Genomic DNA, 14,141 nt, shown 5'->3' on the forward strand with positions numbered 1-14,141 from the left:
AATTTTGCAAAGACATCAAACCAAATAAAACCAATGCTACCAAAATTTAATGATACTAAAATGTATCAAAATTCAGTTTTAACAAATTTTGGTACGGCTGATTTTGGCAATAAGTGAATAAGGCCTTAATTTCTCGTAATCCTCTGCCAAAAAAACTTAATTCAAGGGATGTATCTAGACTATATGTATGTTTAGATACATCTTCAGGATTGGAATTTTTTTAATGGAGGGAGTACGTGTTAACGTTCAATAAAATCGACTTAAATGATTATCCGCGAAGTGACCCGCACCCATCTTTGCGACGAACCTGTCACTGGAAGAAAACTAGTACGAGTGATCATGTTGATCACGAAGGTGTAGACAGTTGTTCGTGTCCAATAATAACTGTACTAAAGTAACTGTACCGACATGACAGTGGTGGTCAAACGATGATGAGAGAGAATGGTACTTGATTTACAGCAAGGCTTCAGAAAGGCATCAGATTAAACAAAGCCTGTGATAGTTGGCACTGTCAGAAACTTGAGTGAGGATGATGCCACTTGCCCAGATGAGAAGATGGCAGGGGTAATTAGTAAGGAGTAAGCAAGCTAAAGCAAAGGTTAAAACAGCATGATTAAAGGGTTTGTTTCTACTTTTTACTGTACTTTGCTACCAAGAAAAGGTAAAGGCAGGGGGTAGTAATAAACTCAAAACTACCCTCGATCTCCTAGGCTGTAAAAATCATGTTGCTGGATGCAGCAAACTGGCTATAAAATCAAGAACACTTGCAACATCTCTCTCTCTCTCTCTCTCTCTCTCTCTCCTGGAGTCTCTGTGTTTGATTGGTTAGGGAGCAAGGCGATGGATGCTAATGGCGGCAATGGGTTTGGAGTAGAGAGCAACGCTTCGGCTGTCCATGGTGGCATGGCGATGGCTTGGCAATGGCATGGCGGCCAGATGAGCGGCGGCAGCTCGTGCGCGGCGGCGCCGCCGCCGGTGCAACAGCCGGCGATGGATTCTCTCGCGTGGTCGTCGACGGTCTCGCCGAGCACCGGCGCTGCCACGGCGGCGAGCGGCGCCGGCTTCTTGCTGCCACCGGCAGCCGTGCGCGGCGGCTTCGGCAGTTTCCCGGTCAACTCCGGCGGCATCGTCGAGCCGGCCGGCGACTGCTCGTCGGAGTCCAAGAAGAAGAGGAGATCAGACGAGGTACACACTCACTTGCTCCCCGTCTCATCGCATCGATCAAAACATTCTTAATAAAAAGCTTGATGAATCGTTTGCACAATTGCTTGCACCGGCATTTGCAAGATTGCTGGAACGGATCACGCGAACGCATCGAACGCGCTTGCCGATTCTGGGAACGAGACCGAGTGTAGCAAAGATGCCAACGGCGAAGTGATCGGCCCGCCGGCGACGGCGGCGGCCGGCGGCAAGTCGAAAGGGAAGGGAGCCAAGGACGCCGGCGAGGCGCAGAAGGAAGGGTACAGCCATGTCAGAGCTCGGAAGGGGCAGGCAACCAACAGCCACAGCCTAGCAGAGAGGGTATACCCTACATACAAAATTTGAACAGTTTCAAATTTTTTTAAATATTTTTTTTGGGGGGAAGAGAACAGTAATATTTACAAATTTCTTCAAACTGATCACCTGAACTATGAGTCAAATAATTGAAGATTGTGGTGTTATGTTTCTTGGCAGCTGAGAAGGGAGAAGATCAGCGAGAGGATGAAGCTCCTGCAAGACCTTGTCCCTGGCTGCAGCAAAGTGAGCATTCTAACCCAGAACTGAAGCTACAGTGCGAAGGTTTCTGAATCATATGTGAATTTCATAAGAATGGATGGTAATTTGTGTTTCTGAATTTGATTCGATTAGGTCACCGGGAAGGCGTTGATGCTCGACGAGATCATCAACTATGTTCAGTCCCTGCAAAGACAAGTCGAGGTACTGACATGATCATCCACAGGGAATGACTGCAATTTCACCTGACAAAGCACAACGCAAACACTGATATTCGGTTTTCACTTTCCATCTCTGCAGTTTCTGTCGATGAAGCTCTCGGCAGTCAACCCAAGAATCGATCTCGACATTGAATCACTTGTCAACAATTCCAAGGATGTATGGAACTTGAACCATCTTCCCTTCCTCCTCTCTGTTTTTCTTCTTCAGTTTGCTTCGCGAGAAATCAGAAATTCAGAAATGTGTGCGACAAGTTCATCATATTTCTTGATGATTTCAGGTTCTTCGTTTTCCCGGGCAGCCTTCCACTGCTCCCATGGGATTCTCCTTCTCCACGGAGATGATGCCGGGGCTACAATTATCACGACCGGGCATCCTTCAGGGAGGTGTCCATGGCATGATCAATCCAGATGTGTTCACCAGCCTCATGCAGAAGCAGCAGCAAAATGACAAGGGAGCATTCAGAGAGCCTCAGGTTTGCATCTGATACATGCCATTGTTATTTGTTAGTATCACTTCGGCTAAGTTATACAGGAAGGTTTAAGCCATTAGAAAGAACTAGGCCAGCCAAATACCATTCAGTTTCATCTAGTTTCATATTATTATATACTCTCTCTGTCCCAAAATATAACAATTTCTAGCTATGTATCTGGAATCTGGATAAGGAGATATACATAGCTAAAAAATGCATATTTTAGAAAGGAGGTTGTAGTACAGTAGCAGTTTGCAAGACAAACACATACTGTTCACCATTCTACACTCATTGCAAACGTGATCATCTGATGGGCTTTCTCTGATTCTTGAACAGATGCATCAGACTTTGGATGGATCATTCCGTAACACCGCACAAATGCCGTATCCACAGGTCATGAGTTCAGAAGAGCTAAGCATCAGGCAAGATCAAGATGGGTTTCACATGTGAATTGCAGCAACATGGATGAAGCAGGTTTATTCTGATCAGAAAGCAGATGGAGTGACAAGCACAAACAGCATGTGCATAGGAATTACTGCTGCTGAGCAATTCAGAATTGCAATTCTAGTTGCCTGAGCAAGTGACCAGCTGCAATCTGACTTCCAATGGGAAGGGAAGAGGTTTCCCATAGATTCAGTACATGGGGTGTAGCTGTGATCAAATATCAGAACTGAAGCTTCACTGAACTGGACAGCTAGAACTGCAATCCATGATAGCTAGAAACTCCTCTGACATAGGACGGAAAAAAAGAACTGAAGAAAATATATCCGTGCATGTGACAAAAAATGGATGTCCAAATATTTGATGCGAGCAATTGAATCGCATTGGGATGCATATCTTGTTTTTTGTGGCTCCTTCCAAGTAGCAGCGAAAAGCAATGTTCGATAGAAACACTGAAATACAACTGTTCAGCATGAAATTTAATGCTTATGCATCATTTTTTTTTCGCAATTAACCCTTTTTTTTTCATATTGAGTATACCTTCCTTTCAGAGTTTGTTTTCTGTTCTGGTGGTCCTTTGGCTGTGAGATTTTATGGGACATGATCACAATAGATAATCTTAGGCAGTCCTAAAAATCAAATTTTGATTTATGCTAAACATCCTGTGAGCTCCATTGACCATTTGGATATTGGGTTTATCTCGCCAACTTAAATCGCAACAGCTGAGAGTAATAACATACAGATTCTATCATAACGATGATGCCTAAATAGGTCGACAGTTGAAATTTTGAGACAGTAAGAATGCATCATATGTTTATCTTGCATTTTGATATTCTTTTCTTACTAGACAAAATGCTTCTTCAAAATGTGTAGCGCAAGAATACTAGGCTTAAGCATTGATCTCCACAATGTAAATTGATAGTAAAAACTGCATAAATATAGAAAACAACAAAGGGACATTTGTATTGTACTGATTATTTTTCATGTTTTATTGATAAGACCACCCCCTCCAATAGATAGAGGTGGCCAATGAGTCTACAGACTCTACTGCACCTACAAAAATGCTGGGTAACAACCCAAGTAATATCTATGACAAAATCATGTTTTTAAACCATGATTATATCCCATAGCAACTATTTCTGAAGTTCTAACAAAGGATGCCCAAGAGAACTCACTTATTAATCCCTCCATGGGTCACTCTCAGGCCTCACTTCAGAAGGCTCAATCACCTCCGTCACCGTGGCTTCAGATGAGCCTGTCTCTGTGCTGGCATCACCAGTGGTTGCTGCTTCAGTCTCGGTGTCTGACCTCCCCCATCTCCCGCCAAGGGCAATTGTCATCATCTCATAGATCTTACCACCCAACTCCGCAGGACTGTCAGGCTGGACATTCCAAGTAAACAAACAGTCAAATGGTAAGGTTCATGATGACCAAGAAATGAAATATAATGAGTGTGTTTTGCTTACAGTATATCCACTGGAGATCAGAGCAGTCTCATACAACAGCTCAACAGCCCTCTTAGCTTCTGTACTTTCAGGCTCATTTTTGCAGGCAGCCTGCCAACAATTGTTTCTCATTCATGTTAATTATTGCTTATGTAGAAATGGGTACATCAATTACTGATGATAAGCAACAAATCTTACATTCAAGTCCTTGACAATAGGGTGGTCAGGGTTAATTTCGAAAATCCTTCTACCCCTCATGAACTCCAAGCTTGATGTGTCCCCAAGTGTTTGTGCTTTCATGAGTCTGAATTGTTGAAAAATATGCGTTAGAAATCAAGCATAGTACAACACAATGATTTAATCGTACAGGAAATACCTTTCCATGTTGGCAGACCAACCAAACTTGCCAGATACAAGAACACATGGTGACGAACTGAGGCGCTTTGATATTTGAACCTTTGCTACCTTGTCACCAAGCTGCTGTTTTACCCAGTCACACAGAAGAGTGTATTCCTGTTTGCTTTCCTTATTGTCCTCATCTTCATCACCTGTGCAAACAAATATATATTAGAGTGATGCAGATAGCCATGAAAAACTGTATCCAGAGCAAATTTCAAACACTTCCTCAGTCCTCACCCAACTCCAGGTCCTCTTTGCTGATATCAACAAACTTCTTCTCTTTATAGGTCTGCAAATTCTGAATGGCAACCTCATCTATTGGCTCAATGAGGTAGAGAACCTAAAGAGGGAAAAAAAACAGCAACATGAGTTAAGTGGAAGCAAGAATGACAGTTCTTGTCTCATCGGTATTATGTTGTGTTCATACTTCAATGTCTTTCTGAACCAACTTTTCTAGGAAAGGAGCAGTCTTTGCACTCTGGAGACTATCTGTAGCAATGTAATAGATTGCTTTTTGGTTCTCTGGCATATTTTCTACATATTGATCAAGACTTATCAAATCTCCCTCATTTTTAGAAGTGTGGAAACGCAGCAGAGGTGCAAGACGCTTGTGATTTCCAGTGTCCTCAATGCAACCAAGTTTGATGAACTTGCCAAAGCTCTCCCAGAACTTCTTGTAATCCTGCAGTACATATGACAAGGCTTCAACACGTATTCAAACAGAAAAACTCGGGGGACAGGGTAGCTACGAGTTTTTTACCTCCTTGTCATCCTTTTCAGAAATCTCCTCAATCATATCAAATGTCTTCCTAACAAGTCTCTTTCGCATAATTCTTACCTAATAAACAACATAAATTATCTCGAAATGCCCATAGGAAGATCAACAATGATAACTTTCCTTGTATGTAATTTGAAATATAAGAGCTGGCATGCATTTCTTATTAACTTACTATTCGACTCTCCTGAAGAATCTCACGAGAAACATTGAGGGGAAGGTCATTTGAATCAACTACACCTTTTACAAAGCTCAAGTATCTGGGGAACTGCAAAATGCAATGCTAAACTCAGAAATTTGTTCTATTAATCAAATAGACAATCAAGGAAGGACAACACAAATGCATATTCACAAGCAACTATCTTGTGGACTGAGAGATAATATACCAGTTCACCATCGAAGTCATCAGAGATAAATACTCTTTTGACATATAACCGGATATTCTTAGTTTTTGGATTCATTATCTCCTCATTACTAAGCGGAGCCATTCCTGGAATGTAAAGGACACTCCTAAATTCCACCTCACCCTGGTAGCAGAAAATATCATGTCATAAACAATATTCCATGCACTTAAGTTAAGTGAAGTGATGTTTGACAAATTCATGTACCTCTGTTGTGAAGTGAGTGTAGGCCAGAGGATCTAAGAACTCATTGAATGCCTTCTTATAAAATTCATTGTATTCTGTTTTCTCAATTTCCTTTGGACTTCTCATCTGCACACAGAGAATATGATTCAACTATCTGCTTCCTTAAACAGTGGATAGCACCTCACATGCATTTTTTTTGGGAGATAGAATACCAAATAGGTAAGGTTCAAAGACTGCAAATTGTGTGCAATGGAAGTAACAAAGATAAAATTACCCATATAGGCTTTGTTTCATTGGCTAGCTCCCAATCCCAGTATTTCTCAGTAATTGTCTTCTTTTTCTTTTGTTCACCCTATAGGTGGATGTGAATCAGTTTCAAAGAACAAAGTCAATATAAGGATAAGAAATTAGAAGCAGATCATCCAAGATAACTAACCTCTTTCGCCTCTTCACCTTCTTTTGCCTCTTCATCCTCTTCAACCTGTCAAGCAAGGAGGTCACATCAGTGAAAGAAATCTGAAAGGAATCAAGAATAGTAGCTCTAAAGAACTTGTAAGATGCATGTTAAGAGAATTAGCAAGAAAAAACCACCAAGGCCTTACCTCGACAGTTCTGGATTTTTCCTGCCATGTGTATATGGGGAAAGACACAAACTGAGAGTAGTTCTTAACTAGGCCTTGAATCCTTCCAGGATCAGCAAACTCAAACTTATCATCAGGCTGCATAGTTACAGAATATGAGGTTTCCATTTTTTTGTGACGAAGATGTGAGATTTTAGTTATAAAAAGGTATTCATTTCGACAAATAGAAAAGACCAAACTCACCCTTAAAACGAGAGTAATCTGAGTGCCACGTGTAAGCATTTTTTCAGGATCAGTCTCTTCCTTGATGACATAAGAGCTACTGTCAGCTACACCTTCCCATACATATTGCTTATCTGATTTGGGGCTCTTAGTGGAGACCACAACCTGCAAACACATAATTTAGGGGGAAAAAGATCAATGAAAAAATAAAAAGAAACATATTCCATGAAATATATTTTACAAGGATAGCATCCAAAAAATGTCTCATACCTTTTCCGCTACAAGAAAAGCTGAGTAAAACCCAACCCCAAACTGGCCAATCAGACCATTATCGGCTCCAAGGTCTTTATTCTCCTGGATTGTGATTGATTTGGTATTAGGAATGAAACAACGAAGCAAACACACAGGTAGTACACATTGCCTAGACATTGGTACAAATATTCAGAAGGTAGAAAGGGAAGGAACAATGCTCTACCTTTAGAGCCTTCAAAAATTTTGAGGTGCCACTCTGAGCAATAGTACCAAGGCAATCCTTAAGTTCATCTTTGGTCATTCCAATGCCAGTATCACTATAAGAACAATAACAAGATTGTACTAGTAAACTACCTGCACTAAACAGTTCGAGTCGACAAAGCACAACTATTAGAGAACAACTTACGTAATAGTTATGGTTCCTGCATCAGGGTCTGGTTTAATCCTTATCTCCAACTCGCCGCCATCAGCAAGGAGAGAAGAATCAGTCACACCAAGAAACCTCAGCTTATCCAATGCGTCACTCGCATTACTGAGAACACCCACCCGATAGTTAGCACATAAAGTGATGAGCCATGGGATCAAATTTTAAAAGGCTTTTAAATGGAACTATCGTTTGGCTATGTTATTATTGATGAAACACTACATTTGGCGAGAGTTACTACTGACCTCACAAGCTCCCGAAGAAATACTTCCTTGTGGCTGTAAAGGCTATGGACAATCAAATCCATTAGGCGGCTAACCTACACAGCACAAAACGGATTAAACAGTTATTATATTGGGCTATACAAGATCCATCACACCACATGTCGAATTCACGATAAAAAATGATGAATCATAAATTCATAATAACAACATTCCATTACTGTAACTCTAGTGAAATGCTAGCATAATCAAACAGCGAAGAAACTATTTCCATCCAACCCCGAAGCCATCCCGACCCGTCGTCACTCACCTCCGCCTGGTACTCGAACTTCTCCTCCTCCGCCGTCTCCTCGGCCTTCTCCGCGACGGCGGCGTCGCACCTCACCCGCACCAGCCTCCCCCTGCTCCCGCTCCCCGCCTCCCACCTCACCCCTCTCCCGCACCTCGCCGACCCGCTCCCCCGCGCCGCCCCCGCCCCCGGCGCCCTCACCCTCCCCGCGCACGGCCGCAGCGCCGCCACCGACGACGCCCCCAGGCTCCTGCTCAGCGAAGGCGCCATGTGAGACCTCTAGTAGTAGAGCGCGGCGGCGGCTGCACGGCGGCGAGCCGAGGCGAGGCGGAGAGGATAAGGGTGGAGGAGTTGCTAGGGTTTTTTGTTGCGGGTTTAGGAGGAGAGGAGGAGGAGGAAGAGATGAGGCGACGGGGGAAGCTTCTAGAAGCGGTCGAAGCGAGCCGCCGCTGCAGTGCAGTGTCGCGCTTGAGTGTGGGGTTGGGTCGTTCTGACCGTTCGATCCGCGGATCGGACGGCTGGATTGAGATCGAGGAGAGGTTGGTTCTCATTTCCTCGGTTCCTCCGCAGAGTGTGGGGCCCACCTGTCAGTGAGAGTACTTTCATGGGCCAACTCGCTGCTTGGGCTTGGGTTTGGGCTTATTAATTTCAAGGCCCATTTAGGACTTTGGGGCCATTTGAAATTTTGAAGTTTGAACTACTTCACGTCAAATTCATATATTTGGAACTGATGAAATCGTGTCAAACTTGTGTGAAATCCATCAAACCAGAGAGGCATACACAATAATGCAATGCAATACAAAAGAATTTAACAGGGACTCAAATTGAGAGGCAGCAGTAAAAAAAAACAAAAAAAAATGACGTGCTATATTTCTCTTTACTGTTCATAGATGGTTTATGATTTTGATCATCATCCGGAGCACACACCACACAGACCAATGTTGACATCTAACATGGGAGAGAAGACTAGCTACAGCCACAACGCCACTCTCTGAATCGATCACCGATCTCGGGTAGTCTCAATGCTTCGAGGAGGCTCTTTGAAGCAATCAACATTGCAGAGCCCCATCGATCTGATCATCTCTCCGAGCCTGTCAAAAATTTACACCAATGTCAGTTTGTGGCAAGAGTATTTATCATCTTTTTAATCACAACAAATCTGCGGCAATATCATTTATCATCCAAAGTTTCTTCACTAGGAAAAATGACTTAGGTAACATGATTACTGCAACTCTGTATGATGATGGTGGAAGTGAAGAATTGTTCAGAGAACCAACCTGTCGATGCTTTTTCTTGGTTTATCTGGCTGATCGTGTTCATCCCTCGTCCTGTCAAATGTGTCAACACTTCTCCTTGATTTTTCTTTCTTCTCCACGATGGATCTTGGCTTCTCTCTGCGGCCCGTGCTTCGCCTTCGTTTATCGACACGATCATTGCTCAATCGAGGCGGCAGCTCATGCCTCGTGCTCTTCCTCGGTGGCTCTAGCCTCTGTGAGGTCGTCCATGGAGCGTCAGAGAGAGCAGAACCATCGGAAGCCGTTTCGGTTTCGGCTAGCAGCTTCTCATTCTCGGTTGATGATGATTCTTTCTCCAAAGGCATATTTTCGATCGTCGATATGAACTTCTTCAGATGCCTTATGTACACTGGGAAGGTCTGCAGGTTACAGTGGTCTCCTCCCTCGATCCATAGAGGTTCATACTTATTTTGGCACAGCTCCCATAGCTGCTTCCCATGGGAACAATCGACAATATCATCATTTGTGCCCTGAAAAACAAGTGAAAAGGATATATTAAGTTAAATTACATAAAGTTGTACATGAGAAATGCACAGAGATGCATATATATTCAGGCTTACATGAATTACCAAAACGGGAGATTTAACAAGGGGCATTTTCTCAATGTTCTGCAAAGAAAACAGGTGTTCGGTTAGCATGGACAATGCATGGGAATTAATTTTAGTATCTCTTGATAGTTCAGTCGTCAGTGAGGCAAACCTTGTATATGTCAAACCAGTATGTTTTCTTCACAGAATACATGACACGCAGGCCAGACAATATGGGGCTGTGCAGAACTACTGCTCTTATACGATGTAACTGAGCAGCTAAATCGACAGTCGGACCGCTACCGACAGACTGACCGTACAGGATAATGTCTTCTTCCCTGGTGCCATATACCTCCACAAGGCATTTGTATGCAGCCTCTATGTCAGCGAAGGTATTAGCTTCACTTGCCTGAGAATGGAAGGAAACAGAATGATTTGATTCAATAGGGCTTTCAATTTCCAATTTAGTCTTTAACTCAATTATTGGAATAAGCTCACTGAAAAGAGGAATTGTGGAACTGAAAACAATCAAGTGGGGTTCAGTTTTGCGGTGTCTTGTAAAAAGAAAATAGAAGGCCTCAAGTGTTTCCAATTCATCAGCTAATAAAACATTCCGAAAGTAATGTTAGGTTTATTGCACTCCTATATAGGCAAAGATAAGAGCGTTAATTTCAGGAAAGAATAGAGAGCATTGTTAACCTTGCCTGATGACCGTCCATAACCAGAATAATCATACCTGCAAAGATTGAGGAAATTATTCCAAATGCAGGAAAATGAGGTGCTAAGTACATAAATACAACCATTAATTCACACCAATTCCTCATTTGCTACGATGAAGTGGCAAATAAGGTAACGGGTAAAATTTTAGTAGGATATGAGGAATTTATCCTTAAAACAGTTAAAAATAGATGCACCAAGGTGAATAATTATGCGAATAGCCTATCTAGCATAATTGAAATCCTCCACATTGACAAAGATGTCTCTGTTATAAAAAAAAACGTCACAAAGTCCAGAAAATGAAAGTCTACAGGACAGGATACAACAAAATTGACTAAGAATCTTTTGCGTTGTTTATCAGCAACAGTTAGTTCTGAACATCATTGAAAATGAAACATGGAATGATTTTTGTGATCAATAATCGGACAAAAACATCTCAAACACGATGGCTATTGCAGGAAGCGCACCAGCTCCATTGGACCATTTGCTTTACATGAAGAATCCAGACGCCAATTAATTGAGGTAGGCAACCTGGAAAGCTAAGTACTTGGCTCTCCTGCCGAGTGTGGGTCTGTGGGATCAGGGAAAACATGGCCTTCTTGATGAATGTGAGATCAGGAAAAAGCTATAGCTGTGCATTTTTCAAGCTATTATTTTTTTGCAAATACGCGTATTGCTTATCATTGTATCAAGATCGAAGGTTGTAGATACAAAAATCGGTCGAGCTGGGGAAAAAACAACAAAAGGAAAAATGGGGGAAAAAAGGAGGGGATGGAAAACCACTATTATGACTCTAATACAAAATGTCAAATCCATGTATAATGCGATCATCAATTTCAATGTAAGAATCCATGAGAGGATCTTATGGGAGGTAAAGGTACCACTAAAAATTAAAGTGTTTATATGGTTTCTTCAAAAAAAAAAGTAATCTTGACGAAAGATAACCTCATAAAGAGAAAATGGAGGGGAAACAAGTAATGTTGTTTTTGTAATACACAAGAGACCATCCAACATCCTTTCTTTGATTGCCATGTTGCACGTTTTGCTTGGCGATGTGTCTTCTTTGCCTTCAATATCCCCCCTCCCCATAATGCAAAAGATATTTTTGGTAACTGGCTAAGGGGAGTGCCTAGACCCACAAAAAAATGATTTTATTTGGAGCTAGTGCTCTATGTTGGTCAATTTGGCGTTGCCGTAATTATATAGTTTTTAACTATAAAAAAAATGCCTAACATCATGCAGGTTATCTTCATGTGTTTCAATTGGCTTCACTCTTGATGTATGATGCTTTCACAGGAACAAACATGATACTATGCGCAATGGTGCTACACGCTTGGAATTGGTAGCCAAGGAACTTTTACTCCAGTTTGGATGGCGTAGTACCTACAGAATTTCGTGATAGAATCTACGTGATTTTAAAAAATATTATTTTAGTAGATCATATTATCGGTAGAAGTTGGGGGTTTGTCCCATCTCACCTTTTTTAAGCTATTTTCTGTTCATTTCTGAACTTTTTGGCTGTGTGCCTACGGGCAGAGGCCGGAGATGTAACCCATTTCCATTTTCTAAAAATGACTCTAATACTCCCCCTTTGTAGACAAGCCCACTAGTGACTTCATTGTTCTGACGTCTTTTTTTGGGCACACTTGCTCTCATCCCAACCCACTTTCCAGTATGAAAATTCCTCTGATGTACCTATCACAGTGTGTAATGAGGACCTACAACTAGTTATTACCAGGTTCATGCGCAATCGACCAGTTCTTTTTTTCTTTTTGGGTACAGGAGGGTAGCCCCAATGTCAACGAGGAAACTGTTTGTACAGCCCTCAATAACTGTAACTCTGTAAGACTAATTTAGCTGTTTAATCATGTGTCACGAAATAGCAAAACCAAAAGAGCGAGTAGTTTACAAATCCAAAGAATTTGAGTACATGTGAACACAATACACTGATCAATATAAACTCTATGAACTGAGCCCACTGAAATTTCAGATCAAATAGAACAGATGCCAACCACTAATCAATGCTCAATCCCAATGATCAGGTGGAAATCAATCCTTGACAACGCATACTCGACAGGACAATCAATTGACGGAGGAAGTACTACCAAATTCCAAATTGTAGAAATCTAGTTGAAAGCCAAAACTGCAATACTATGAACAGTGCTCTGTGTACTACAGCTAAATTCAGGACATTCTAAGCATTAGAACAAGACATATTCAAAAGATCACAGGACTTCATTAACGACGAATATAAACTGGTCTCAAACAAATAGACAGAGATGAAAATCGAGCTAGCCAATTAAACGATGAATATATACTGGTCCCCTCCAGCAAGGCAGCAAGTTCATCAAGACACCAACGGAAGGCAAAACAATTGACCCGGATCAAACCAAGGCCCGGCTATTCATGCAAAGCCATCAATCATCAATTCATCATCCACCAAAGCAGCAACGTTTACTCCCCTAAGCAGTGAAAGTTAAACTACCAAAACAAATAATCACACGAACTGACGAACACTTACCCCATGAGGTTTACATGGAGGCGGGCGCTGAACTCGACGAAGAGCTCGTACATCTTCCCGATGTCGGCGGCGTTGCCGTGGGAGTAGAGCACGGTGAGCCTCGCCTTGGGGCACCGCACGTACACGGCGATGATCTCCGTGCCCCGCCGCGTCCGCACCCGCCTCGCCTCCACACCTTCCCTCCACGGGACCCCCGTCAGAGACACCCTCCTCGCCGTCGCCGCCGCCGCCGGAGCAGCCGACCCCGGCGGTGGCGGCTCCTCCTCGTCGGCCACGCCGTACGCCGGCGGGTCGGGCGGGAAAAACGCGAACTTCGCGGCCACCGAGGACGTCACCCCGCCCATATCTTACCACCTCACGAAACCGGCGGCAGCGGCATCAGAGGGTTCCTCCGGCCGGCGAGCGGCGGCGGAGGCTGGGGGAGAGGGAGGGACGTGTCCGTGCAAAGCCGGAACTATTTGGAGGGCTTTTATGGAAACCTCCACGGCCAAGGTCTCCTCCCTAAAGGGGCTATTTGTAATTACCAAACTTATGTAGGGACCTAAATGTAATAATTGGAAAGTTCAGGGGTTTATCGGAGGGCGAGGGGGATAAAGAACGGGCGGGGAATCAGCGGAGTTGCCGGGAGAATTAAAGGAAACGATGTCACGTGACCGCCGGCAAGGGCGCACGTGAGGTCCCGGCTTTACATGTAGCACTCGCATTTTTCTTTCCTTTGATCCGGGTCTTGATATCCTAAGATTATGGATTATGATTGTAATTATGCTCACTGCTAAAAATGGGGGAAAACCCTAGTGATTGTGACACGGCACAAGATTTTCTCTCTCACGGTGTTGTTGCTAGGAGTGCATATCTGCATTTAATTAGAAATTCAAAAATGATGTGCGACTGATGCCAAAACAGTTGCTATTCTCTGTTTAATATTTTTTGTCAATGAACTGTATTGTTTGATCCACAGTTGACAATCAACTTTGTAGTAAAGATTTTTTTTAAAAAAACTTTGTAGTAGCATAGTTGTTGTTGCATCAATCTGTTCATCAA

The 14,141-nt window shown here is 42.8% G+C and overlaps 3 protein-coding genes across 4 annotated transcripts; 1 reads left to right on the forward strand and 2 right to left on the reverse strand.

The window, feature by feature from the left end:
- Window positions 1–725: 725 nt before the first annotated feature.
- LOC127781864 (transcription factor bHLH48-like) lies at window positions 726–3,729 on the forward strand. The gene is made up of 7 exons (XM_052308931.1): window positions 726–1,185; window positions 1,288–1,521; window positions 1,675–1,740; window positions 1,849–1,917; window positions 2,014–2,091; window positions 2,213–2,407; window positions 2,741–3,729. Exons 1-7 carry the CDS (start codon window positions 733–735, stop codon window positions 2,852–2,854), a joined length of 1,209 nt encoding a protein of 402 aa, XP_052164891.1. The 5' UTR covers window positions 726–732; the 3' UTR covers window positions 2,855–3,729.
- Window positions 2,278–8,440, reverse strand: LOC127781862 (heat shock protein 90-5, chloroplastic-like). Of its 2 annotated transcripts, XM_052308929.1 has the most exons (20): window positions 8,062–8,440; window positions 7,776–7,849; window positions 7,513–7,638; window positions 7,330–7,423; window positions 7,125–7,208; window positions 6,876–7,019; window positions 6,654–6,770; window positions 6,488–6,532; window positions 6,326–6,403; window positions 6,073–6,177; window positions 5,851–5,991; window positions 5,640–5,732; window positions 5,450–5,527; window positions 5,117–5,371; window positions 4,927–5,029; window positions 4,667–4,838; window positions 4,489–4,594; window positions 4,312–4,401; window positions 4,021–4,227; window positions 2,278–2,415 (listed from the first exon to the last, which is right to left on the reverse strand). In XM_052308929.1, the coding sequence occupies exons 1-19, from the start codon at window positions 8,308–8,310 to the stop codon at window positions 4,024–4,026; spliced, it is 2,358 nt and encodes a 785-aa protein (XP_052164889.1). In that variant the 5' UTR covers window positions 8,311–8,440; the 3' UTR covers window positions 2,278–2,415; window positions 4,021–4,023. The 2 variants fall into 2 exon arrangements, with proteins under 2 accessions (XP_052164889.1, XP_052164888.1); XM_052308928.1 differs by lacking the exon at window positions 2,278–2,415 and having other exon boundaries at window positions 3,780–4,227.
- Window positions 8,441–8,882: 442 nt separating this feature from the next.
- On the reverse strand, window positions 8,883–13,723 carry LOC127781863 (uncharacterized). Its single transcript, XM_052308930.1, has 6 exons — window positions 13,101–13,723; window positions 10,562–10,598; window positions 10,035–10,271; window positions 9,896–9,943; window positions 9,318–9,805; window positions 8,883–9,131 (listed from the first exon to the last, which is right to left on the reverse strand). The coding sequence occupies exons 1-6, from the start codon at window positions 13,442–13,444 to the stop codon at window positions 9,041–9,043; spliced, it is 1,245 nt and encodes a 414-aa protein (XP_052164890.1). The 5' UTR covers window positions 13,445–13,723; the 3' UTR covers window positions 8,883–9,040.
- Between the last annotated feature and the right edge of the window lie 418 nt (window positions 13,724–14,141).

This window comes from Oryza glaberrima, chromosome 8 (genome assembly GCF_000147395.1).
Source record: "Oryza glaberrima chromosome 8, OglaRS2, whole genome shotgun sequence".
Lineage (NCBI taxonomy): Eukaryota > Viridiplantae > Streptophyta > Magnoliopsida > Poales > Poaceae > Oryza > Oryza glaberrima.

Coding starts and splice junctions, on each gene's coding strand:
- LOC127781864 (XM_052308931.1), top strand. CDS start 733: ATGCAGCAAACTGGCTATAAAATCAAGAACACTTGCAACATCTCTCTC. Junction 1,918..2,013: donor CCCTGCAAAGACAAGTCGAG/GTACTGACATGA, acceptor CCATCTCTGCAG/TTTCTGTCGATGAAGCTCTC. Junction 2,092..2,212: donor TTGTCAACAATTCCAAGGAT/GTATGGAACTTG, acceptor TGATGATTTCAG/GTTCTTCGTTTTCCCGGGCA.
- LOC127781863 (XM_052308930.1), bottom strand. CDS start 13,444: ATGGGCGGGGTGACGTCCTCGGTGGCCGCGAAGTTCGCGTTTTTCCCG. Junction 9,944..10,034: donor ACTGGTTTGACATATACAAG/GTTTGCCTCACT, acceptor TTTTCTTTGCAG/AACATTGAGAAAATGCCCCT. Junction 9,132..9,317: donor CCAAGAAAAAGCATCGACAG/GTTGGTTCTCTG, acceptor AATTTTTGACAG/GCTCGGAGAGATGATCAGAT.
- LOC127781862 (XM_052308929.1), bottom strand. CDS start 8,310: ATGGCGCCTTCGCTGAGCAGGAGCCTGGGGGCGTCGTCGGTGGCGGCG. Junction 6,404..6,487: donor AAGGTGAAGAGGCGAAAGAG/GTTAGTTATCTT, acceptor ATCCACCTATAG/GGTGAACAAAAGAAAAAGAA. Junction 4,402..4,488: donor CTATTGTCAAGGACTTGAAT/GTAAGATTTGTT, acceptor AATTGTTGGCAG/GCTGCCTGCAAAAATGAGCC.